The sequence below is a fragment of the Schistocerca serialis genome, chromosome 1, assembly GCF_023864345.2.
Source record: "Schistocerca serialis cubense isolate TAMUIC-IGC-003099 chromosome 1, iqSchSeri2.2, whole genome shotgun sequence".
NCBI classification, from domain to species: domain Eukaryota; kingdom Metazoa; phylum Arthropoda; class Insecta; order Orthoptera; family Acrididae; genus Schistocerca; species Schistocerca serialis.
Genome location: NC_064638.1, coordinates 27,313,628 through 27,339,740, shown reverse-complemented (window position 1 = coordinate 27,339,740; position 26,113 = coordinate 27,313,628). Strand labels below are relative to the sequence as shown.

At 44.7% G+C, this 26,113-nt stretch overlaps 1 protein-coding gene across 5 annotated transcripts in view; it reads left to right on the top strand.

Moving 5' to 3' along the window:
* The first annotated feature begins 6,211 nt into the window (after nucleotides 1-6,211).
* Nucleotides 6,212-26,113, top strand: part of LOC126461015 (tight junction protein ZO-1) — a 724,130-nt gene continuing 704,228 nt past the window's right edge. For all 5 annotated transcript variants that reach the window (XM_050095967.1, XM_050095964.1, XM_050095966.1 and 2 more), the window contains exon 1: nucleotides 6,212-6,360. In XM_050095967.1, the coding sequence (XP_049951924.1) occupies nucleotides 6,307-6,360 (54 nt within the window). In that variant the 5' untranslated portion in view covers nucleotides 6,212-6,306. The remainder of the gene's footprint in view (nucleotides 6,361-26,113) is intronic.

Here is a 26,113-nt window from a genome sequence, read left to right as displayed (position 1 = left end):
CTACATTCCATACATTTGAGAGGTCGGAAACGCAGGTGATCTAACTTTATAGGCCTGTTTTAAGTGCAGAACGTTGTAGCCTTAGGAGTGCGTGTGTTTACGTTCTCTCTTACCAGTACCTCCCAGGTACCGATCTTAGACTCTAGAACAGTGCTTTAGAGTTGATAGCTTGTTTGATTTCCGTAAAAATGAGTCGAACTCCATCCGTCTGGAGCTCCATTGCGCATAAAAATCATTCGTTTCTTGTTCTTCTTAACTGTCTGCTATTGCATCATGGTACTTTGAAATCTGTTACTATACATCGATAAGCAATGCTAAGCTCCTCAACATGGACACGTTTCGAGGTGGGGTGTAGCGGTCCTCTTCTGGTCGGTTGCAGATTAATTGGCTAACGGTGTTCCATGGCGGGTTTGTCAGTGGCATTGCGAGGATGGTCTTTCACTCTCTAATTTTACCCTAAGACAGCGAGAATCCTCTGTGATTCCCATGCGCAGAGAGATAGATCGTAAATTAAGCACTATGCTCGAGGAGCTATATGGAGCACTGTCTGGTATACTTTGACGATTCATGTGTTCGAGAATTAACACTGAATGGATGTATTGCACATTCATCTATCCATGTTCGCACTGATACTCGCAAAGTGGAGAAGGGGTTGTTTAGCTATGATACTGAAATTTGGGGAACATGCTGTCACATCAATGGCCGGTGTTGAAGTTAATGCAAAATTGTTCGTGCTATCAACTGTGATGCTTTTTATTACAGTACATCCATGTTGTCTTTTCCATCCCATCCGTGCACTGGTTACCACATAATGATCGACTGATATTGCTTGTTTAAGTTGGGGTAAAAGTTTTGGTGGATGGACAGCAACTTCTGGGGTGGATAGCACCGAAACACTGATCGTGTACATGAGTGCAATATGAGGACTCAGTCGAAAGGGAACGCAAAGCCATCAGCTATTCCGTCAGTGTTAGAGACGAGTCTAAATGTAGAGCTCGTGAATCACCTTCGAACTGTAGTTTGGGGAGCTAAGCCAACATTTCAAAACTCTTCCACTTTGCTTATGTTGTAATTGTCTTTTATTTAAAATAAACTGATGTGCGGCATATTATGCTATCCACCGTAAGAATATGATTTGCACCATGCAACGTCTAGTTTCCTGCAAAAGGCCGTGGGTCAGAACTTCTTAATGTCAGTTTAGAACCTGACACTGTCCTCGAAGTCGTGGCAGATAAATGAAATGTTTGGCATTGTACAAAGGCGTGTTAGAGAACAGTGTTTGAACCATGACAAGAGGGAGCGTCTCATGCGACTTAGTATAGTCTGTGGGATAGGATCATTCGCGTACAGTGTACGTGATCAAACTTTAAAGTGGTCTCTGCGGTGCCTGTATATTTAATAGTATTGTGCCCCAGAGGCGGTAGTAGGAGCGGCAGTTTGAGGTGTGAATTCGGTGAGGGACTGGTTATACCGTTAGGAATGCTTGAAGGGCTGCACGCTTCACTGTTCTAGGAAAGCATTGCGAAATCTGTTTCACCGCGCTGGACCGCACCACAGCTTTGCGTCATTGCACCAGCATCGGTGCGTATGTGACTTTTAAATCGGATGAGCTTTTATAGTTCGTAATTTTTCTCTGTTGGGGGTATAGAATAACGATGATAGCATGTTGGGCTGACTGATTTGAATAGACGTGGACCTATAGTACTTGTATGTAGTTTGGGGGTGTACAATATTGCACGCATTTCCGCTGAATGGCCAAAACACCGTCCTGTTGCTCTAACTCAGGTCACTCTATGTCTACATTGGTTGCAGACGGTGGTGGGTATATCTTTCTCCGACTTCTGCTCAGTTCCGACTTAAATTGGAATGATCACATCCGGAAAGCTGTAGAAATGAGAGCAGTTGGAAGATGCGTAGGGGGTGACTAAAACCACGTTGGAATTTTACTGTAGCAGCTAGGTTCGGGAAAGGTGTCTCTGTTCGAAATATGGGAGTGCCAGAAATCTGATCAGTTGTTGGTGTGATCCGATGCAGATATGTGCTTGAATGGAGAGACCTGATTCCATATGATTTACATTATTTCAAGCGGATAGTGTAACACTAGAGATCTGAGAAGCTAGTGTACATTTTTCTTCTTACGACCTCAATCAGCACATCATCTACAGCTATTGTTTGTGTTCCTTCTCAATCAGTCATCGCCTATACCTCAGTAGATATATCGCAGAACCTCTGATATAGTATCGAGACAGATTGCGCTAGAAATACTATAGAATTATCTAGTTGGGGTGGTGTGAGGGAGTCGCAAATGAAGCTTACATACCACGTTCCTTAGCTGAATCACTTTCAAAATGGGGTAATTTTATCACAAGGTTGCATCGTGGGCTGGAAATACACATTACTACAATCACAGTCACGGTATTTGTCCCGAAAAAAAAAACACCTAATTCAGAGGTAATGTCGTACCTAGATTCGAAAATGTGGGTATAGCTTTTAACATAGATACTTGTGTGCACCTGTAGAACCAAGACCGTTTGTGACAGTAACATACGGTAGTTTCTGCGATCGGGATTTTCTTTAACATCTCAATGATTACGACTCTCTTTCTAGGATAGGGTAATAAAATGTTCAAAAGTGTGTCAAATCTTATGGGACTTAACTGCTAAGGTCATCACTCCCTAAGGTTACACACTACTTAACCGAAATTATCCTAAGGACAAACACACACATCCATGCCCGAGGGAGGACTCGAACCTCCGCCGGGACCAGCCGCGCAGTCTATGACTGCAGCGCCTTACACGATAGGTTAGTAGGACTCGCAAGAGAAACCTAAGAGACATGCACACCGATCGTTGATTTTCGATCAGTATTATCTCGTATGTTAGGCAATAATCTGTTGACGAACTATTATAGTAGGGAATCCAATTCGATTGACAGAGAATCTCTATTATCAGTCCTGCAAGAAATGGGTTTGGATAAGAAAACAACTAATATTATAAAAGCGACCCTTACAAATACATTTTCGAAAGTTAAATTTATGGGCGAATTATCAGAACCCTTTGAAATAAAAACGGGAGTGCGACAGAGGGATGGGCTCTCACCGTTGCTGTTCAATTGTGCGCTTGAGAAAGTAGTCGGAGAATGGAACACAAATATTAAAAGTGGTATAAGATAGGGTTGCAAAAAGAAGAACCTTTAAACTGCATTGCTTTTGCAGATGATATGGCCCTGTTTGCTGAAACAATGGAAGAAGCACGGGAGCAAATCCTTGAACTAAAGAAACAGGCAACTAAAATAGGTCTTCACATCTCCTTTGAAAAAACTAAGATATTGACAAACATCAAGCATTCATAAAAATACCTCACAGTTCAACAACAAGATTGAAATAGTAAAAGAATTCAAATATCTCGGAGAATGCAGTAGTCGGAATGCTGGGGAAAGCAAAGCAATGGAACCCAGAAAAAATAAACTTGAATTGGTTTTCCAACTAACAAAAAATACATACAACAAAAGATCCCTTTAATGGGGGTCCAAAACTGCACATTACAAGACAGTGATTAAGCCAGAAGCACTGTATGCACCAGAAACACTAAAGATGAATATCAAAGGCCAAATGGAGAAACTTGAGCTAAAGGAAAGAAAAATTTCAAGAAAAATCATAGGACCAAAATTTCAAGACAATAAGATTATATACATCAAAAATAAAGTCTCAACAAGAAAATCGAAAAATTTTCACATACTATGAGAAAAAGGAGGATAAATTTCTATGGTCATCTTCTCAGAATGAATTCCAACAGAGTAACTAAACAAATCTTTGACTTTTTCCGTAACAGCAGAACGAAACCCAAGTGGTTTAAAGAAACTGAGAAAGACCTAGTAGAATTAAAGATTTCAGAAAATTCACTTATTGATTTAACAGCTAAATTAATTACTAAAGATGAAAACATCAGGTTCCAAGACAAATCTACACAAACGTCCAAACCCTGCATCTCGGAAGAAGAGAGAAAAAGATCAGAAAGAATGAAGAAATACTGGGCCCTAAGAAAAGAACAACGCGCAAAGAAATGATTGATCCAGCGTACCCCAAAGAGGGTGAAACGAAACAAGAAAAGAAGCACGCAAAAAGGAATACAAACGTCTCAAAAATGAGATCGACAGGAAGTGCAAAATATCTAATCAGGGATAGCTAGAGGACAAATGTATGGATGTAGAGGCATATCTCACTAGGGGTAAGATAGATACTGCCTACAGGAAAATTAGAGAGACCTTTGGAGAAAAAAGAACCACATGCATGAATATCAAGGGCTAAGATGGAAATCGAGTTCTAAGCAAAGAAGGGAAAGCAGGAAGGTGGAAGTATATAGAGGGTCTATACCAGGGTGATGTACTTGAGGACAATATTACGGAAATGGAAGAGCATGTAGATGAAGATGAAATGGGATATATCATACTGCGTGAAGAGTTTGGCAGAGCACTGAAAGACCTACGTCGAAACAAGGCCCCGGGAGTTGACAACATTTAAAGTCACGGCTGTAGAATACACGAATTCTTCACAGACGAATGGAAAAGCTGGTACAAGCCGACCTCGGGGAAGATCAGTTTTCATTCCGTAGAAATTTTGGAACACGTGAGACAACACCGACCCTACGAGTTATATTAGAAAATAGATTAAGGAAAGGCAAACCTACGTTTCTAGCATTTGTAGACTTAGAGAAAGCTTTTGACAATGTTGACTGCAATACTCTTTCAAATTCTGAAGGCGGCAGAGGCAAAATACAGGGAGCGAAAGGCTATTTACAAGTTGTACAGAAAACAGAGGGCAGTTATAAGAGTGGAGGGGCATAAAAGGGAAGCAGTGGTTGGGAAGGGAGTGAGACAGGGTTGTAGCCTCTCCCCGATGTTATTCGATCTGTAGAGTGAGCAAGCAGTAAACGAAACGAAAGAAAAATTTGGAGTAGGAATTAAAATCCATGGAGAGGAAATAAAAACTTTGAGGTTGGCCGATGACATTGTAATTCTGTCAGAGACAGCAAAGGTCTTGGAAGAGCAGTTGAACGGAATGGACAGTGTCTAGAAAGGACGGTATAAGATGAACATCAACAAAAGCAAAACGAGGATAATGGAATGTAGTCGAATTAAGTCGGGCGATGCTGAGGGAATTAGATTAGGAAATGAGACACTTAAAGTAGTAAAGGAGTTTTGCTATTTGGGGAGCAAAATAACTGATGATGGTCGAAGTAGAGAGGATATAAAATGTAGACTGCCAATGGCAAGGAAAGCGTTTCTGAAGAAGAGAAATTTGTTAACATCGAGTATAGATTTAAGTGTCAGGAAGTCGCTTCTGAAAGTATTTGTATGGAGTGCGGCCATGTTTGGAAGTGAAACGTGGACCATATATAGTTTGGACAAGAAGAGAATAGAAGCTTTCGCAATGTAGCGCTACAGAAGAATGCTGAAGATTAGATGGGTAGATCACATAACTAATGAGGAGGTATTGAATAGAATTGGGGAGGAGTTTGTGGCACAACTTGAAAAGAAGAAGGGATCGGTTGGTAGGACATGTTCTGAAAGCATCAAGGGATCACAAATTTAGTATTGGAGGGCAGCGTGGAGGGTAAAAATCGTAGAGGGAGACCAAGAGATGAATAAACTAAGCAGATTCAGAAGGATGTAGGTTGCAGTAAGTACTGGGAGATGAAGAAGCTTGCACAGGACAGGTAGCATGGAGAGCTGCATCAAACCAGTATCAGGACTGAAGACCACAACAACAACAACAATATACTCTCGCAGGTGGAGGTCGTAGCAATAGGAATTGTGGATGGGCAGATACTTTTCTATTCGGAAGGTGTGATCAGTATTGGGAAACTGTCGGAATTACGAGGCGAGCGACTCACAGCTTCAGTTTGCAGCGGGGCAGGAAGGTGTGGCGAGCGTTTGTTTAGCCGGCCGCGGGGTGGCCCGTGACGGCCGAATCGCCCCGGCTGCGTGGTGAGGGGAGGGAAGGAATGCGCGAATTACAGAGCGCGGCGGCGGCGTGCGGCGGCTGCTGTGGGTTAGTGGTTAGTGCGGGTGCGCCGCCCGGCGCCGCGACGTGGCAACCGCGCGCCAAGGTTAGTAGGCCGCCATCTTGAGGCCTCTCCCTTCCACGGAGAAGGCGCGGGCAACAAGTTGGCAGCGTGCTGGGAGCCGGCAGTCGGCTGCGGCCCCAGGAGGTGTGAGTGCGTGCCGCGAGTGCTGTGCCGTGTTCCCCCGCGCGCCCGCTGGAGCGTGGAGCGTGCATGTCCGGCGGCTGCTGACGGCGGCGCCGCCATGGAGCGCGACGCGGCGCGCCCTCTCGAGGGCGGGCCCTCCGCCGCCGACCAGGTGAGTGCCGGGCCCACATTCCTCGAGGCCGCGCGCCACTTCGTCTCGCGTGCCGACGACGGCCGTCAATTCTGAGCCCGTTTCACCGGGAGCGACTAGTGGCAAGTGAGTCTACTGCAGCGCCTCTGGCGTTTCAGTCATGTACGCAGTCCCACCTGTCACCAGTGGTCGCCTCGTGTACAACACAGTTGTCTGCTGCGCAGTTCGGCGAGTGAAAGGTGTCAGGAGCCCCCTTTGTACCGAAAATTCGAAATGTGCGCAATGCAGGAGCGAGCAGTGGTAATGATCGACGGAAAATTCGTAGTGGGTGTTCTCGACGAGGATCGTACGCTAAAGTGAGAAATAAAACAGTAGGAAAAATGTCGTAAAGAGCTTCTCCGCAGCTCGTGGTCGTGCGGTAGCGTTCACGCTTCCCACGCCCGGGTTCCCGGGTTCGATTCCCGGCGGGGTCAGGGATTTTCTCTGCCTCGTGATGACTGGGTGTTGTGTGATGTCCTTAGGTTAGTTAGGTTTAAGTAGTTCTAAGTTCTAGGGGACTGATGACCATAGATGTTAAGTCCCATAGTGCTCAGAGCCATTTGTCGTAAAGACAGTTCAAAAGTCCACATTTATCTACTCGACGAAAACATCAAACAATATTTACAAGGCTGTAAATAGGGGCTTTTCACTTTATCCTTTGTATCTCGTTTTCCCCCTAACTGCCAAACAACGGAGAAAATTATTTTTCTCGATAAAAAGATTTGACTTTTTCGCCTCGAAACATTTTCCATTAAAAAACTTCCTCTATTTACTTTCTTATTTGTGCGTATGGCCTACTCTAGGCTTTTTCTCTCTTCTGGGAGAACACTTAATTCAGTCGTCCAGCATTCGCAATGAGTAACGAAAACAAAATAAACGTGTTCATAAAGGTTAAAAAGACACGAGACCACACAATTCGTCTGTGTAACAGGAGTCTGCTTTGCGTGGGTAGAGTACCTTGCGATGTTAGCGGGCGACGCCACAGTCCCGTGTTGCTGCACGTGCGCACTCCGCAGCGTAACAGACAGTTTGCAGCCCCTCACTCGGGATTTCACGCAGCTGAACCACTGGCGGCGTGATCAGCGGCTGATTCACTCGCTGCCACAACTGACATGTCGGGGCTTTACATCAAGCAGGACCCGCGCGGAGTGCAGCCTACAACACCTCTCTTCTCGTTCGCAGATGCAGCGATGAGGCGGGATTGATTCTGGTAAAGAGTGCACCAATGCAACAGGAAGGCGAGGACAAGGCTGGTACATCACTTACGAGGGAAACTTCCCATCACACCAACCCCCCCTCCGCCGCCGCCGCCACCACCACCACCACCACCACCACCACCCCTCAGATGTAGTGGTAAGATGACCCGCTGGATGGCCAGCCCGTCAAAAGCTGAACACTGATCGAGCATGAAAACAGGAAGAAGGCGTACTGCACTGAAAAAAAAAGCAACATAGAAACAGTGAACGGTTCAAGCTTAACAAATGCAATACTGGACGAAGATCAACAGCCATAGCGTCGTGGTTAACTGGCCATGGATTGTGAAGTGGTCGAACCGTGTTCAAAACTATCTTGTGTCTTTCATTTCTTTTTTCACAACATTGTGAACTGTCCGTCCGGTCATTGAAATGTTCGTTCTCTTTCTGTTGCCTTGGTAGTTGTCATACTGTACATTGGTTATAGAATGTGAGTCATGTGATAAGAATACGTTACCGTCGCAAGTAAAGGTGATGAACAGTGAGAGAAGATACCACATAGACGTTTCACAGAAATAAAAACAACAAATAAACGGGTGTGAACTTGTCAATGCTACAAAACCGGAAGGCAACTTCAAAAACGTTTAAAACTTACGTTGTGAAACAGCACAGAGAAACTGTGTGACTCTGAAACCGTTGCGCTCGTTTGTTCCGGCGCATGTGACGAAACTAGGCTATTATATTTTCATCATTTCGTTGGTAGTACATTCATACAATCATCTAAATCGGACAAGGAGGCATATCCCACTCACCAGCCGTACAAGATTCTCGTCACGTGACACGCGTACTGTCACTAACGCCGTGTATGGTAGGGCTACACCAGACGTGTTCGCCGGTGGCGGATTCGGTTGGCTTCTCCCACTGTCATCAAAAGTTAGCGATTCCCATTCGAAAGCCACTTCCTTTCGACTGCTAGTAGGGTAGTTGTGCAGAATCAATTGATGTCTACTTACACCTCGCTGTTGCAAACGGATGTTACACCACGACACAGATACAAATTTCAATCTTTTTTTTCACAGTTCAGTACATCTTCTTTCGGTTTTCATGATAGATCTGTGTTCAGTTTTTTACGGGCTCTCTGTCCCCTGTGCCTCTTACCACTAAATATGAAGGGGGTGTGTGGGGAGATTCCCTTGTCAGCTGTGCGGGTGATAGTCTTGTCTGCCAACTGTAGGAAAGAATCAGCCAGGCCGAGTTCCTCTGACGATGTCGTGAATGACGGTCGAATTACTGAATGCCACGGCCAGTGTCAGTGTGCGTGCAGACTGTCAGACTCGATTCCGTACTTGTGCGTTTGCCGCATCGAGGCGAGTTTTCAGAGGGTGACTGTACATGAGGCGACGTCGCGCAGCTGTGGAGTAGAGGAGACGCGGCCGCCTTCCCCACCCCCACCCCCACCCCCACCCGCGCATAGGTGGTGCCCTGGTCTGCTTGCCTGGAATATGCACGGCGTGCAGTGGTAAGGACGCACGGGACACGGATAAAGGCTTGTTTGAAAACGCACTAGTAAACCGTGATGCAAACATTTCGGAATTTGCGATAAACGGTTCAACTGGCTCTAAGCACTATGGGACTTAACATCTGAGGTCATCAGTCCCCTAGACTAAGAACTACACTACTGGTCATTAAAATTGCTACACCACGAAGATGGCGTGCTACAGGCGCGAAATTTAACCGACAGGAACATAATGCTGTGATACGCAAGTGACTAGCTTTTCAGAGCATTCACACAAGGTTGGCGCCGGTGGTTACACATACAACGTGCTGACATGAGGAAAGTTTCCAAGCGATCTCTCTTACACAAACAGCAGCTGACCGGCGTTGCCTGGTGAAACGTTGTTGTGATGCCTCGTGTAAGGAGGAGAAATGCGTACCATCACATTTCCGACTATGATAAAGGTCGGATTGTAGACTATCGCGATTGCGCTTGATCGTATCGCGACATTGCTGCTCGCGTTGGTCCAGATCCAATTATTGTTAGCAGAATATGGAATCGGTGGGTTCAGGAGGGTAATACGGACCCGTGCTGGATCCCAACGACCTCGTATCACTAGCAGTCGAGATGGCAGGCATCTTATCCGCATGGCTGTAACGGATGGTGCAGACCCGTCTCAATCCCTGAATCAACAGATGGAGACGTCTGCAAAATAACAAGCATCTGCACGAACAGTTCGACGACGTTTGCAGCAGGATGGACTATCACCTCGGAGACCATGGCTGCGGTTACCCTTGACGCTGCATCACAGACAGGAGCGCCTGCGATGGTGTACTCAGCGACGAACCTGGATGCACGAATGGCAAAACGTCATTTTTTCGGATGAATCCAGGTTCTGTTTACAGCATCATGATGGTCGCATCCGTGTTTGGCAACATCGCGGTGAACGCACATTGGAAGCGTGTATTCGTCATCGTCATACTGGCGTATCACCTGGCGTGATGGTATGGGGTGCCATTGGTTACACGTCTCGGTCACTTATTGTTCGCATTGACAGCACTTTGAACACTTGACGCTACATTTCAGATGTAACGACCCGTGGCTCCACTCTTCATTCCATCCCTGCGAAACCCTACATTTCAGCAGGATAAAGCACGACCGCATGCTGCAGGTCCTGTACGGGCCTTTCTGGATACAGAAAATGTTCGACTGCTGCCCTGGCCAGCACATTCTCCAGATCTCTCACCAATTGGAAGCGTCTGGTCAATGGTGGCCGAGCAACTGGCTCGTCACAATACGCCAGTCACTACTCTTCATGAACTGTGGTATCATGTTGAAGCTGGATGGGCATTGTACATGTACACGCCATCCAAGCTCTGTTTGACTCAATGCCCAGGCGTATCAAGGCCTTCATTACGGCCAGAGGTGGTTGTTCTGGGTACTGATTTCTCAGGATGTATGCACCCAAATTGCGTGAAAATGTAATAACATGTCAGTTCTACTATAATATATTTGTCGAATGAATACCCGTTTATCATCTGCATTTCTTCTTGGTGTAGCAATTTGAATGGCCAGTAATGTATTTAAACCTAACTAACCTAAGAACATCACACACATCCATGCCCGAGGCAGGATTCGAACCTGCGACCGTAGCAGCAGCGCGGTTCGGGATTGAAGCGCATAGAACCGTTCGTCCGCAGCGGCCGGTTCGGAATTTTTACGCAAAAATGTATATTAGGACGTACTGGACCGTGCAGGACGACAAAATATAGTTGGGCGCCACATACGTTGAGGAAGTATCGCGCAGAATTGTCACTCATTGTTGTTGACACATAACAGCGGCGAAATGTGTACTGCAGACGAGGAAAGAGGCAAACTGACCATTTACATAGGAACACAGACCATAAAATCTCTTTGTCAGTTTAGCTGGCCGGCCGCTGTGGCCGAGCGGTTCTAGGCACTTCAGTCCGGAACCGCGCTGTTGCTACGGTCGCAGGTTCGAATCCTTCCTCGGGCATGGATGTGTCGGATGTCCTTAGGTTAGTTAGGTTTAAGTAGTTCTAAGTCTAGGGGACGGATGACCTCAGATGTTAAGTCCCATAGTGCCTGAGCCATTTGAACCAGTTCAGTGAGCTGCAAAGATCAGTTTAAGTACGTAACTTTAAATTACGTGCACACTTCGACTGCTTGGGTGAGTGTAAATAGAAATGTAAATGCCTAGAAGCTAAAGACTGCGAAGGAACTGTTTTCGCGGGATCCTCTTCTTCTTGCTTGAAGGCCATTAACGTTCTTCATCCTTCGTTTTTTCCTTTTTATCCAGTATTCCTGCATTGTTTCACTGAGTTTGTTTTTTCTGTTTTGAGGCCACTTTGTGCCAGATTTTTCACCTCCTGCGGTGCAATCCGTCAAGGCTTTTTCTCTAGAAAAAGTTTTTCTTTTCAGTATTTCTTCTCTAGTGGCATTCCTTTCCAATTCTTTCCTAACCACTTGAATCGAGATGGTTGTTAATTCCTTTTCCGTAAGATACCTGGAGATCTAGCTGAATCTGTTGTCATCTATTCAGTACAAACGTTCTTTGTTATTAGTTCTAACATGTTTTCTATATTCTGACGTGAGCAGCTCGTGGTCTTGTTATATAACCATTCTTTCTTCTTCGGCAATATCTTTATTTTATGTCTTCCTGATGCACAATCTATACTACTTCCATTTGCAGCCAGTGTAGGTTACGTAAATACAACTCGGAAAGCAGCCTGTGAACACTGAAATGCGTTAATATCCGCAATATTGTTTACATCTGCGAGAGAAGTGTTCACAGAACTTCGATGCCGGAGAATGCCAATGGAAACTCGTACGTACAAATCGTCGACTGTGTCTTGTCGATTTACGTGAATCCACGTGTTGTTGGAGGTACAAGTGTTCGAAGCGTGTAATGGGAAGACGAGTGAAAGTAACAGAACTCTGACTGCCAGGGCTGCTCTACTGGAGCCGCGGCAGGCGGTGACGTCACAGGCGGCAGCCAGCCTGCAGTCCACACACAGCACGGCTGACGAGTGCAGGCTGTTGGCGGCTGAGGCCGAGGGGCGTTACCCTGTGGCAGCGAGGGTAAGGCCTGTAAAATGTCTCTGTGAAAGGCTTTGTAAAGCTTCGTTAGCCAAACTAACTCACTGGAGTTACAACACGGTTGTAAAATTTTTCGTCATCGATGTTCGGGAGTGGATGCCGAACAGTTAATCGTCTGTGCAACAGCATTTAATTTGATGTCGGTGGCGAGCGCATTGCTCGAAAAGAAAGCGAAATGGAGACAATTGTAGGCGAAACTGCGCATATCGAGAAGAGAAGCTCGAAGGGTTCACCAGAATTTGCTTCGTCAGATACGTTGCGAGGACATAAGGAACTACGAGAATTGTTCGAGAATGAGTGAAGATGATGATGTTCAGATGTGTGTGAAATCTTATGGGACTTGTCTGCTAAGGTCATCAGTCCCTAAGCTTACACACTACTTAACCTAAACTATCCTAAGGACACACACACACACACACACACACCCATGCCCGAGGGAGGACTCGAAACTCCGCCGGGACCAGCCGCACAGTCCATGACTGCAGCGCCTTAGACCGCTCAGCTAATCCCGCGCAGCATCAATTTAACACAATTATAATCTGTGCCACATGAGCCACATTCGGCTTATTTGATTTAAAACCGCAATAGGTATAAAAAAGGCGTTTTTCCAGAAATGACTCAAACGCTTAGCTTATTTGATTATAATAGCTATATATAATATTATCTACAATTTCTTGCCTTGGTCCGACACAGCATTGTGAATGTGTCTGAAACACTCTTTGCACGTAAAACTGTCACATTTATTGCTCACCCTCTTCACTTTCTTAGCAACATCTTTTTTTTTTTCTTCTGTTCTTCCCGAGCACCTGCTTCGACTGCTCGGCTTTGGTCCCTCTACTGCCACAAGGCGATGGCTGTTATCTTCCTGGAACGGTTGTAGTGCTACTCGTGGTTGTGGATATTTGGCATTCAATAGTAGTAGAGTCGAGCGCTCCCTCAAAGGAATTATTTGTATGCGGGACTTGGATCCTTTGTTTGCCAAGTTCTACACCATGAACATATACAAAAGACGTCCAAAAAGGATTTAAAAAACAGTCTTTCTCTACCATATGACCGTACGCCAAACTGTCGTTGAGTATGAGCTCATCTGATCGGATACATAAATAAATGACTTGATGGCATTGTAGTCCACGACTGCTTTGGGTTTCGAAACTTCCACACCATTTTTACGTTTTATAGGCACCATATCATCGTTTGGTTTAAATCATCAAAACATCCCATTTATCTTTCCATTTGATCACGGAGATTTTTGTGTTGCTCTATGAACATGAACGCGAATTCTTTACAGACGAATGGAAAAATTGATAGAATCCGACCTCAGGCAAGATCAGTTTGGATTCCGTAGAAATGTTGGAACACGTAAGGCAATACTGACCCTACGACTTATCTTAGAAGAAACATTAAGGAAAGGGAAACCTACGTTTCTAGCATTTGTAGACTTGGAGAAAGCTTTTGACAATGTTGACTGGAATACTCTCTTTCAAATTCTGAAGGTGGCAGGGGTAAAATACAGGGTGCGAAAAGCTATTGACAATTTGTACAGAAACCAGATGGCAGTTATAAGAGTCGAGGGGTATGAAAAGGAAGCAGTGGTTGGGAAGGGAGTGAGACAGGGTTGTAGCCTATCCCCGATGTTGTTCAATCTGTATATTGAGCAAGCAATAAAGGAAACAAAAGAAAAGTTCGGAGTAGGTATTAAAATCCATGGAGGAGAAATAAAAACTTTGAGGTTCGCCGATGACATAGTAATTCTCTCAGAGACAGCAAAGGATTTGGAAGAGCAGTTGAACGGAATGGACAGTGTCTTAAAAGGAGGATATAAGATGAACATCAACAAAAGCAAAACGAGGATAATGGAATGTAGTCGAATTAAGTCGGGTGATGCTGAGGGAATTAGATTAGGAAATGAGACACTTAAAGTAGTAAAGGAGTTTTGCTATTTGGGGAGCAAAATAACTGATGATGGTCGAAGTAGAGAGGATATAAAATGTAGACTGCCAATGGCAAGGAAAGCGTTTCTGAAGAAGAGAAATTTGTTGACATGGAGTATAGATTTAAGTCTCAGGAAGTCATTTCTGAAAGTATTTGTATGGAGTGTAGCCATGTGTGGAAGTGATACGTGGACGGTAAATAGTTTGGACAAGAAGAGAATAGAAGCTTTCGAAATGTGGTGCTACAGAAGAACGCTGAAGATTAGATGGGTAGATCACATAACTAATGAGGAGGTATTGAACAGAACTGGGGAGAAGAGAAATCTGTGGCACAACTTGACCAGAAGAAGGGATCGGTTGGTAGGACATGTTCTCAGGCATCAAGGGATACCAATTTAGTACTGGAGGGCAGCGTGGAGGGTAAAAATCGTAGAGGGAGACCAAGAGATGAATACACTAAGCAGATTCAGAAGGATGTAGGTTGCAGTAGGTACTGGGAGATGAAGAAGCTTGCACGGGATAGAGTAGCATGGAAAGCTGCATCAAACCAGTCTCAGGACTGAAGACCACAACAACAACAACTATGAACATACTGCTTGCCCTTTTTTCGGTTTTGTAAATATTACGGTGTGTGGGTTAGCTTTTCTGTTACTCCTAAGAGTGCCAACAAGGTGTGTGGACGCATTGATTAGTTCTGCATCCAGTGATACACTACTGTACCAATTGTCCTCCGATTGTAAAACAAAAGGTCAAGTAACTCCATAAGTACTTTTTGAGGAACACAAACAACTGTAGTTACTTCCTTACCAGAGTACACTTAGAGGTTCCATGTATAGCCAGATGGAAGGCAAAGTTTGAAGTCTTTTACCCCATACCTATGCCTTTTGTTTGGTCCATATTGCCGAAATGACAGACATCCTCTAAAAGGAGTGATAGTCTCATCAATACAAATATCCTCTTGAGGACAAATCGTGTCCTTGAATTTTGGTACTATCAGGTCTGAGAGAGGTTGGATTTTGCGGAGTCTATCCTGTTGAATTCTAGTTTCATTATCAGAAGCATGAAATAATCTGAGGAGTATTTCAAACCGATTACGTGGCATAATGGAGCTGACCTTGTTAGAGTGAAGCGTCGCCTTGCTCCAATAGCAAACTAAGTTTGGCATTTCCACCAAGGCCGTCCAGATCATAATGCCACAGAAAAGTTTCATCTCTGCAATGTTTGTTTCTTTCCATTACGTTAGCCCGGAATTGCGACTGAGTTGTTGAGAATCAATTTTTTGTTTTGCATATCGATTTGTTTCAGCCACAAGAAACTCAAACACGTCATTGTCAATGAGATAAAAATACGCTTCCTCTGGTGAACAATTGCTCAACGTATCCAAAACATCATTTGATAAAGAAGGGGAGAAAGCACGTAGGAAATATCTCTGGCCCCTTAGTAGCATCTGGCCATATTAGATCTGTGACATTGGTTATATTTCCATCTGGTGTTTCATCGACGTCATTTTCGGAATTACCGCCGTTATGTATTACACTCACATCCACATAATTTTGCAACAATGGATGTTTTAAATAATTACGGCCTGTAGAGCAGGGAGGGTCTTCTGGGCCTAATGTATCTTGTGATAGAGCAGGGAGGCTCTTCTGGGCCTAATGTATCTTGTGAAGAGCCAGACCTGATAAGAAAAGTTTTACCTGGATTAGGCGTATCACAGAGATTCGATTTCTCAAAGTCACTCTCTTCGTCATCACTTTCAAAACACTTCCGTTGCTTTGTACGGTCTCTAACATAACGTTCATTATCAGGGTCGCTGTCTGTGTTATCAAATATCCAGCACTTACGTAATTTGTACAAATTAGGTAAGTGCTGGATATATTTAGCAATATTGAAAAATACAATCCTGCAACTTCGCAACAAAATCGCGCGGAATTTTCGGCGCAAGTACCATAACCACTTAACCTCACATATTTATGTACGCTGTATTTCATCGTTTGGAGGTTAGTTATTTTCACATATGGCGCTTCAAACACTGTTTTCTACCATAGGGCAACAACACACCAAAAATATTTCGCCACAGTGGAATAATAAAAATCGAAAACGGACGATAATGTAAAGTGTATCTTGAAAATCATGTGAACAACCGTCTGATGATGAACTTGCCAGTTCGAAACCGGTAACGACGCTGTTTACCTAAATAAATAGCAGTATTAATAGTGGCTGGTTGCTGTTTTCTTCTTTGTAAGAACTAATCTACATTAAAAATGTCACTTTTACAATTTGGTAAACTGTCTTGCGTAGCCTCGTTCACTAGCTGTTCAAGTTCTTCAAAAGTTTGGCTTCTTTTGGCCATAATAATAAACTAGGAAACTAATCAAATACACAAACGTAACCTCAACTAGCATACACGACCAATCAGCAAAACTAACAAAAGACTACTATAGCTGGGTCGTTGTTAAGTATGCCTCTGACGGTTGCAGTTAGGAATCGCCATGGCTACCAACCGCAAAAATATTGAGAGTCATTACTTTTAAACCCGTAGTTCAAACGCATTCTCTGTGAGACCCACGAGGCTCGCGAGGCCTCTAAACACAACTTCGCATGTGAGCCAGTTAGGGCTCATGCAGCCCACAGTAGAATGTATCCCTGAACCAAATACGGCTCACGTGCCGTCACAACCCGTGTAACTGCGAGCCACTCAGGTGGCAGTCAATGTGTTAACAGGCGCTGTTCCGCCCTCGCGTTCTGCAGACGGATAGTGCAGTGGCGAAGCTGCTGGGGCCCGCGGGAGCCCCGTGCGCCCGGCCTGCGTGTGCCTGCTGGACAGTACTCCAGGGCCGACAGCTGCTTAGGAAGGCACGGCGCGCTTTCAGACCGCCGCAGACACCCGCCGTTGGCCACACCGTCTCCCGCACTTCACTACCGCAACACTTCGCTCTTGAGCTGCAGTATCAGCCGGCATCCCATCCTCTGCGACCTCCGTTGCGCCTTCAGACTTGTTCGTTTTCATTCCTCACAGTTGTGGGGTCAATACTTTTTCTGCTGCTTCCACTCTTTATGTTGAGGACTGCGAGCTTCCATTTTGATGAAAATTTCGCTGCCGCTGAAAAAGATTGATACCAGTATTCTGTTACGACGGATCCGTAGGTTCTAAGGCAGCGCTCGTACACACACACAACGAAAGTAACACAGAATAGTGAACTGCAAAATACGAGGGTCGTTCAATAAGCAATGCTCTTTTTTATTTTACTCAGAACATATTTATTGCTATTGTTGTTGTTGTAGTCTTCAGTCCTGAGACTAGTTTGATGCAGCTCTCCATGCTACTCTATCCTGTGGAAGCTCCTTCATCTCCCAGTACCTACTGCAGCCTACATCCTTCTGAATCTGCTTAGTGTATTCATCTCTTGGCCTCTCTCTACGATTTTTACCCTCCACGTTGCCCTCCAGTACTAAATTGGTGATCCCTCGATGCCTCAGAACATGTCCTACCAACCAATCCCTTCTTCTAGTCAAGTTGTGCCACAAACTCCTCTTCTCCCCAATTCTGTTCAATACTTCCTCATTAGTTATGTGATCTACCCATCTAATCTTCAGCATTCTTCTGTAGCGCCACATTTCGAAAGTTTCTATTCTCTTCTTGTCCAAACTACTTATCGTCCATGTTTCACTTCCATACATGGCTACACTCCATACATATACTTTCAGAAACGACTTCCTGATACTTAAATCAATACTCGATGTTAACGAATTTCTCTTCTTCAGAAACGCTTCCCTTGCCATTGCCAGTCTACTTTTTATATCCTCTCTACTTCGACCGTCATCAGTTATTTTGCTCCCCAAATAGCAAAACTCCTTTACTACTTTAAGTGTCTCATTTCCTTTCTAATTCCCTCAGCATCACCCAACTCAATTCGACTACATTCCATTATCCTCTTTTTGCTTTTGTTGATGTTCATCTTATATCCTCCTTTCAAGACACCGTCCATTCCGTTCAACTGCTCTTCCAAGTCCTTTGCTGTCTCTGACAGAATTACAATGCCATCGGCGAACCTCAAACTTTTTATTTCTTCTCCATGGTTTTTTAATACTTACTCCGAATTTTTCTTGTCTTTCCTTCACAGCCTGCTCAATACACAGATTGAATAACATCTGGGAGAGGCTACAACCCTGTCTCACTCCCTTCCCAGTCACTGCTTCCCTTTCATGTCCCTCGATTCTTATAACTGCCATCTGGTTTCTGTACAAATTGTAAATAGCCTTTCGCTCTCTGTGTTTCACCCCTGCCACCTTCAGAATTTGAAAGAGAGTATTTCAGTCAACATTGACAAAAGCTTCCTCTAAGTTTGCAAATGCTAGAAACGTAGGTTTGCCTTTCCTTAATCTAGCTTCTAAGATAAATCGTAGGGTCAGTATTGCCTCACGTGTTCCGATATTTCTACGGAATCCAAACTGATCTTCCCCGAGGTCGGCTTCCACTAGTTTTTCCATTCGTCTGTAAAGAATTCGCGGTAGTATTTTGAAGCCGTGACTTATTAAACTGATAGTTCGGTAATTTGCACATCTGTCAACACCTGCTTTCTTTGGGATTGGAATTATTATATTCTTCTTGCAGTCTGGGGGTATTTCGCCTGTCTCATACATTTTGCTCACCAGATGGTTAAAGAGTCAGAATTTGGTGACAATGTACATCAACATGTCTTTCCATGTCGCATTTTTGTACAGTCTCCATCACGTTCTATGGCCGTACGCCAACGTTGTGTTACCTGCTGGTAAGAGCTCATGTCCTGTAGGCATAACCATGTTTTCACTACATGACTGACACGCTCCTCATTTTCACAGTGGGTTCCCCGTAGAGAATCTTTAAGCGGCCCAAAGAGATGGAAGTCCGAGGATGCCAGGTCTGGACTGTAGGGTGGACGAGACAATAACGTCCCACCCAATTTGGCGATTTGTTCCCGGGTTCGCAGACTTGTGTGTGGGCGTGTATTATCGTGTTGGAGCAAGATTTGTGATGGATTCTTTTTCGATGTAACACGTCGGAAACGGTTCTTGAGTTTATTCAGAACCTTCACTTGTGCCTCTGAATTGGTGGTTGACCCTCTTGGCATCACATCCACGAGAGTGATGCCATCACAATCCCAGAAGACTGTCACCATGATTTTACCGGCAGAGGGGGTTGTCTTGAATTTTTTCTTTTGTGGTGAATGAGGATGATGCCACTCCATGGACCGCCTTTTTCTATCCGGCGCAAAGTGGTGCACCCAACTTTGGTCCCCCCGTAACGATCCGTGACAGAAAGGCCTCCGTCGGTCTCAAAACGCTCCAAGACTTCAGATGAAATGGCCTGTCTTTGAATCTCTTGGTCCGCTGTGAGCATTCGTGGAACCTCTTTGAACATCCGAGAGTCTCAGTCATTCCACACGCACTTCCAATGCTGACTGACAACTGTAGAGCCAGTTGTCGAGTTGTGATGCGCCGGTCGGCACGGATAACGGCATCCGCACGAGTCAGCATGTCTCGAGCAGTGGCTGTGACAGGACGTCCCGAGCGTGGCTGATCATCGAGCTCTGTTTCTGCCTGTCCTGAGGCTGTAACTTTCTGTACCGGTCGTCCAACCGCAGCATCGCCATATACTGTACACAAACGTTTATGGATGTTCACCACGGTTTCTTTTTCTGCACACAAGAATTCAATAACAGCACGCCGCTTGTAACGCGAGTCGTATTTAGACGCCATTTTGACACCGGCGCAAAGAACAAACATCGAATGTGAAGCACCAACAAGGATGTTTGTCCATGTATATTTTTTTTTTAATATGGGGCATTACTTATTGAACGACGCTCATATATTACTGAGCTTCGGTAACGCCGGTTACAGCACTTGTAGAACGCACATTTACCCTATCTGTCCTGCGCTGACTACACATCCGTGGACACAAACTAAATAATGAAAGACGGAAGAAAAGTAATCTTCTGTTTCGGTGTACTATTCGAAGAACGGGTACAAACTAACAGTACTGAGTCAGATCTCTAAGCAGTCGGTCTCTGCCCGTACACGATACTTCTATTCACTGTTGTGTTTCCACTGCAGACGAACATCTGCGTATCTACCGGTCACTGTTACCGTCTCACTCGACGGCTCGAGGACCCGAAGGCGCGACGAGCGTTCTGCAGGAGCTCCCTTGCGACACTTTGGCCGACGTGCAACTGGCAACTTGTGCTCGTCCACGGTTACTTAAGCCGTCGGCACACGGACCGTGCTGTCGAACGTTAACGTCGAACGTGCCAAGTTCAACGTGCTGCTGAACGCTCAGGAACGATGCGACTTGTGCATACGGTACGTGGGCCCCAACGTGGTATACGCGATCGCAACGCACTCCAGCGGCAGTTGAGGGATGTGTCTAGTTCGTAAATCACACTGTTTACTCAACGGGCGCGCGTAAAATTCCCACGTTAGCTCTATTAAAACGCACATTTCCTCCATTGTCCACGAAAAGGAAAGTACCGAGTCCAATCAATAAGGACATAGGCTTATAAAAGTTCCATTAAAAACAGTGTGGTACAAATTTGAAATACTTCTACGCTTAAGATAAATATTATTTCATCATTCCCACATTTTATTAAAACCCCAAGGTCAGTCTTACTTGATCACTGTTCCTACCCAGTAGTAAAATCTTTGCAACAAGTGAATTACGAAGCGTAAAAGAAAAAGGAGAAAACTATCTTTATACAAGTAGCGCAAGCTGTCCTGTAGATTAAGCCAATCGAACAAAGTCACCCCTCAAAAAAAGGTGAACTTATATTTACATAACATCAAATATTACAGTTTATACTTGTATTAAACTAATAATAAAGTATCAGAACGCAATAACAACACGAATGTTAGCAAAAATATTTGGAAGGGTCAAGACGCGAACTACCGCCCCAACAAAAAACAGTGACGCTACTCATTACGCTAAACCAACAATAGTCTCTTGGCATCTAATCATATTACCTTACCCTTGCTGGAAACATTAATCGATAGATATGTTACTAATTGAAATTTAATTATAAAAAATTGTACCAAGAACAATGCGTTTTGGGTGGATCTTCAGTGTGTCGCTGTCTTCAAATAGCCTATTCTCGTAATACGCAAGTTACAGTAATTCTTTTGCCACGAATATGATGTTTCTCATAATTTTATTGGAACGAATCACACAGTTAACAACGGGTTTTCCAGTGATTCTCAATTTGCTGGTGCTCAGAAACGGCATAGGTATACATATAGGCTTGAAATGAATGCCAATTTGGCGCCTCACAACTCTCTACTGAAGGGAGATGGCGTACGTGTGCCATCTCATTGGTCAACGCTCAGACGCACGCTCAGAATATCTGACATGCCAGATACTGCTCTGCACGTTCGGAAAGACTCCCGAACGTGCTGTTCCACGCTATGACGTCAGAAACTTGGCACGTTCAACGCTCGGATGCACGGTCCGTGTGCCGACGGCTTAATGCGCGCGCGGCTCTATTCGCGGCCAACATTCTCGCGGGCACCGTCATTGGTTTGCGCGTGCTTCTGGTACCGACTGTCGCAGTCTCTTCTTGTGTGCTATCTCGGTACACCACACTTCGTTGTGTGTTTCCTGGTACTAAGCAATGTCAAAAGCGAGTTCACAAATTTTATCAGCTTGTGGTTCTACGGTCGAGCGTGTGGAATGGTTTGCGCGCGCGTTACGGCCCTACAGCGTCATCAATTATTGCCGACAATGCTCCCAACGATTCTGCAGTTGTTGACGAGGCGCCTGTCGTGGCAAAACAAAAAGACAATGTGATTCGCTCCAGCGTTTGAGCGTCGACGTACGAGATAACCTTAAAAACGTCGACCTTATGAATTAATACATCTACTACAACTAGGATTCCCCAGGCACGAAATCAGCGAGCAGGCAAAAATATACGTTATGTCACCACCAGTTCAACCCAACACAATTACCACAGACCCAAATTTATGTTTACGTTTCCAGCAACAATAACAAAAAAAAAATTACGCTGCGTGCTTGTCGAAGCATTTCGCAACAAAGCCGTTTCGGACATCACATCTGAGGATCGAAGCCTGCCTGAATGGCCAAGCGGTTCTAGGCGCTGCAGTCTGGAACCGCGCGACCGCTACGGTTGTAGGTTCGAATCCTGCCTCGGGCGTGGATGTGTGTGATGTCCTTAGGTTAGTTAGGTTTAAGAACTTCTAAGTTCTAGGGGACTGATGACCTCAGAAGTTAAGTCCCATAGTGCTCAGAGCCATTTGAACCATTTTTGAGGATCGAAAAAAAAGCCCTCGATCATACTTTGTCCATCTTGAAAAAAACATCACAGAGTGCAGATATTAAAAAGAAAAGCTGTTGCAAATGATGCGTCATTAAACAACGACAGTGTCAGAGGCACTTAAAGCATTCGTGACAGAAGCTGGAGTAATGTTGTCTCAGATAAGATGCACAGGTGGAGACTCGTCATTGTTTGACGTGTCATAGCAAAATTATATTTTCGTAGGTTTCTACTTTTAATAACACGTCTCTTTTTTTTTGTCATCAGTCTACTGACTGGTTTGATGCGGCCCGCCTCGAATTCCTTTCCTGTGCTAACCTCTTCATCTCAGAGTAGCACTTGCAACCTACGTCCTCAATTATTTGCTTGACGTATTCCAATCTCTGTCTTCCTCTACAGTTTTTACCCTCTACAGCTCCCTCTAGTACCATGGAAGTCATTCCCTCATGTCTTAGCAGATGTCCTATCATCCTGTCCCTTCTCCTTATCAGTGTTTTCCATATATTCCTTTCCTCTCCGATTCTGCGTAGAACCTCCTCATTCCTTACCTTATCAGTCCACCTAATTTTCAACATTCGTCTATAGCACCACATCTCAAATGCTTCGATTCTCTTCTGTTCCGCTTTTCCCACACTCCATGTTTCACTACCATACAATGCTGTACTCCAGACGTACATCCTCAGAAATTTCTTCCTCAAATTAAGGCCGGTATTTGATATTAGTAGACTTCTCTTGGCCAGAAATGCCTTTCTTGCCTAGCGAGTCGGCTTTTGATGTCCTCCTTGCTCCGTCCGTCTTTGGTTATTTTACTGCCTAGGTAACAGAATTCCTTAACTTTATTGACTTCGTGACCATCAATCCTGATGTTAAGTTTCTCGCTGTTCTCATTTCTACTACTTCTCATTACCTTCGTCTTTCTCCGATTTACTCTCAAACCATACTTTGTACTCATTAGACTGTTCATTCCGTTCAGTAGATCATTTAATTCTTCTTCACTTTCACTCAGGATAGCAATGTCATCAGCGAATCGTATCATTGATATCCTTTCACCTTGTATTTTAATTCCACTCCTGAACCTTTCTTTTATTTCCATCGTTGCTTCCTCGATGTACAGATTGAAAAGTAGGGGCGAAAGGTTACAGCCTTGTCTTACACCCTTCTTAATACGAGCACTTTGTTCTTGATCGTCCACTCTTATTATTCCCTCTTGGTTGTTGTACATATTGTATATGACCCGTCTCTCCCTATAGCTTACCCCTACTTTTTTCAGAATCTCGAACAGCTTGCACCATTTTATATTGTCGAACGCTTTTTCCAGGTCGACAAATCCTATGAAAGTGTCTTGATTTTTCTTTAGCCTTGCTTCCATTATTAGCCGTAACGTCAGAATTGCCTCTCTCGTCCCTTTACTTTTCCTAAAGCCAAACTGATCGTCACCTAGCGCATTCTCAATTTTCTTTTCCAATCTTCTGTATATTATTCTTGTAAGCAGCTTCGATGCATGAGCTGTTAAGCTGATTGTGCGATAATTCTCGCACTTGTCAGCTCTTGCCGTCTTTGGAATTGATTGGGTGATGCTTTTCCAAAAGTCAGATGGTATGTCGCCAGACTCATATATTCTACACACCAACGTGAATAGTCGTTTTGTTGCCACTTCCCCCAATGATTTTAGAAATTCTGATGGAATGTTATCTATCCCTTCTGCCTTATTTGACCGTAAGTCGTCAAAAGCTCTTTTAAATTCCGATTCTAATACTGGATCCCCTATCTCTTCTAAATCGACTCCTGTTTCTTCTTCTATCACATCAGACAAATCTTCACCCTCATAGAGGCTTTCAATGTATTCTTTCCACCTATCTGCTCTCTCCTCTGCATTTAACAGTGGAATTCCCGTTGCACTCGTAATGTTACCACCATTGCTTTTAATGTCTCCAAAGGTTGTTTTGACTTTCCTGTATGCTGAGTCTGTCCTTCCGACAATCGTATCTTTTTCGATGACTTCACATTTTCCTGCAGCCATTTCGTCTTAGCTTCCCTGCACTTCCTATTTATTTCATTCCTCAGCGACTTGTATTTCTGTATTCCTGATTTCCCCGGAACATGTTTGTACTTCCTCCTTTCATCAATCAACTGAAGTATTTCTTCTGTTACCCATGGTTTCTTCGCAGCTACCTCTCTTACCAGCAGGAATTCAGTCCTCCTCGTACAAAACAATCCCTCTCATTCTTTGCATTACAATTGGCGCACTACTTAGGTGGCGTATTTTGTTATCACTATTCTTGTTTAGTCACAACCGCCAAGTTTTCTCATCTCGATATATAGGCGTAATTATGTCACAAATAAGTAGGAAGTGTAATCAGGACACGTAATAATGAATTAATTATATACCTAGTGCCGGCCGCTGTGGCCGAGTGGTTCTAGGCGCTACAGTCTGGAACCGTGCTGCTGCTACGGTCGCAGATTCGAATCGTGCCTCGGGCATGGATGTGTGTGATGTCCCTAGGTTAGTTAGGTTTAAGTAGTTCCAATTCTAGGGGACTGACGACCTCAGATGTTAAGTCCCTTAGTGCTTACAGGCATGTGAACTATTTACTGTTGCAGTGAAACTAATCGGGCGCCCACCGAGATTCTGAGCCACTAGCGCGTCGCGCGTCACATTCAAGCCACATTATCTCGCGTTAGAGATCTCCCACACAGCTGTCTTTCGAAGCAAACGAAAATATGGTGTATTCTAAAGAATGCGTTTGCATAACGTAGTTACCTAAATTCTATATTTGCAGATACTGTCTAGGAACTCTCTTATTTTATCTGCGTCGTCTTTTCGCAAGTTATACAGAGGAGGAAGGTACGCTCCCGGAATTTCAACAGTAGAGCTATCGCGATGCAAATGGCGTCTCTTGCAGCGCCTGCCGCAGGTGTCGGTTCACTTCCGCGACGCTTTCGCGTATACTAAACGCACGTGTAACGAAACGCGCTGCTCTTCCTTGGACCTTCTCTGTTTCCTATACAAATCCCATCTGGCACGGACTTGAGACCGACAAACAATATCCGGGTGTTCGTCGAACGAGTGTTTTGTAAGCAGCTTCCTTTGTTGCTGGACTACGTTACACGAGGATGCCCAAGCACTGTGAACAGAGATCAGCTGAGCTGGCACTCCTCATTTCTGTAGGGGAAGTGCGTGTCGGGCGCTGTAACTAATAAAACGGACGTGGAGACGAATACCGGAGTAACTGGCGTCGACTGAAGACAACGCGCGGCCTCCCCCCCCCCCCTCCCACCGCTTCGCTGCCTCGCCTCGCCTCCGCTAGCTCTGCACTCTCCAGAACCATCGGGTTAGGCAGAACAGTCGCTACCATCCGTGTCATTGAAACGCGCGCAAATGTCTGCAACCAGCCACTCGATTTATCTTTCACAGAATTATACCTCCATCGACACGCGTATTTAACTCACCAATCGACGTGACATCCACACAACGCAAAGAATTATCGAGTGTGTGGCAGAGAATATTTCCCATTGCACCACTCGCTGGGGAGTCTTCCCTTTCCATTCGCGAATGGAGGGTGGGAAGAATTACTGTTTAGACACGTCTGTGCGCGCTGTAAGTAGCCTGACCTTGCCCTCTCGAACTCTACAACAGGGACTCGCAGGGTGTTGAAGCTTAGCTTACCCCTAGAGTAATAGTTTAAAGCCGATTCC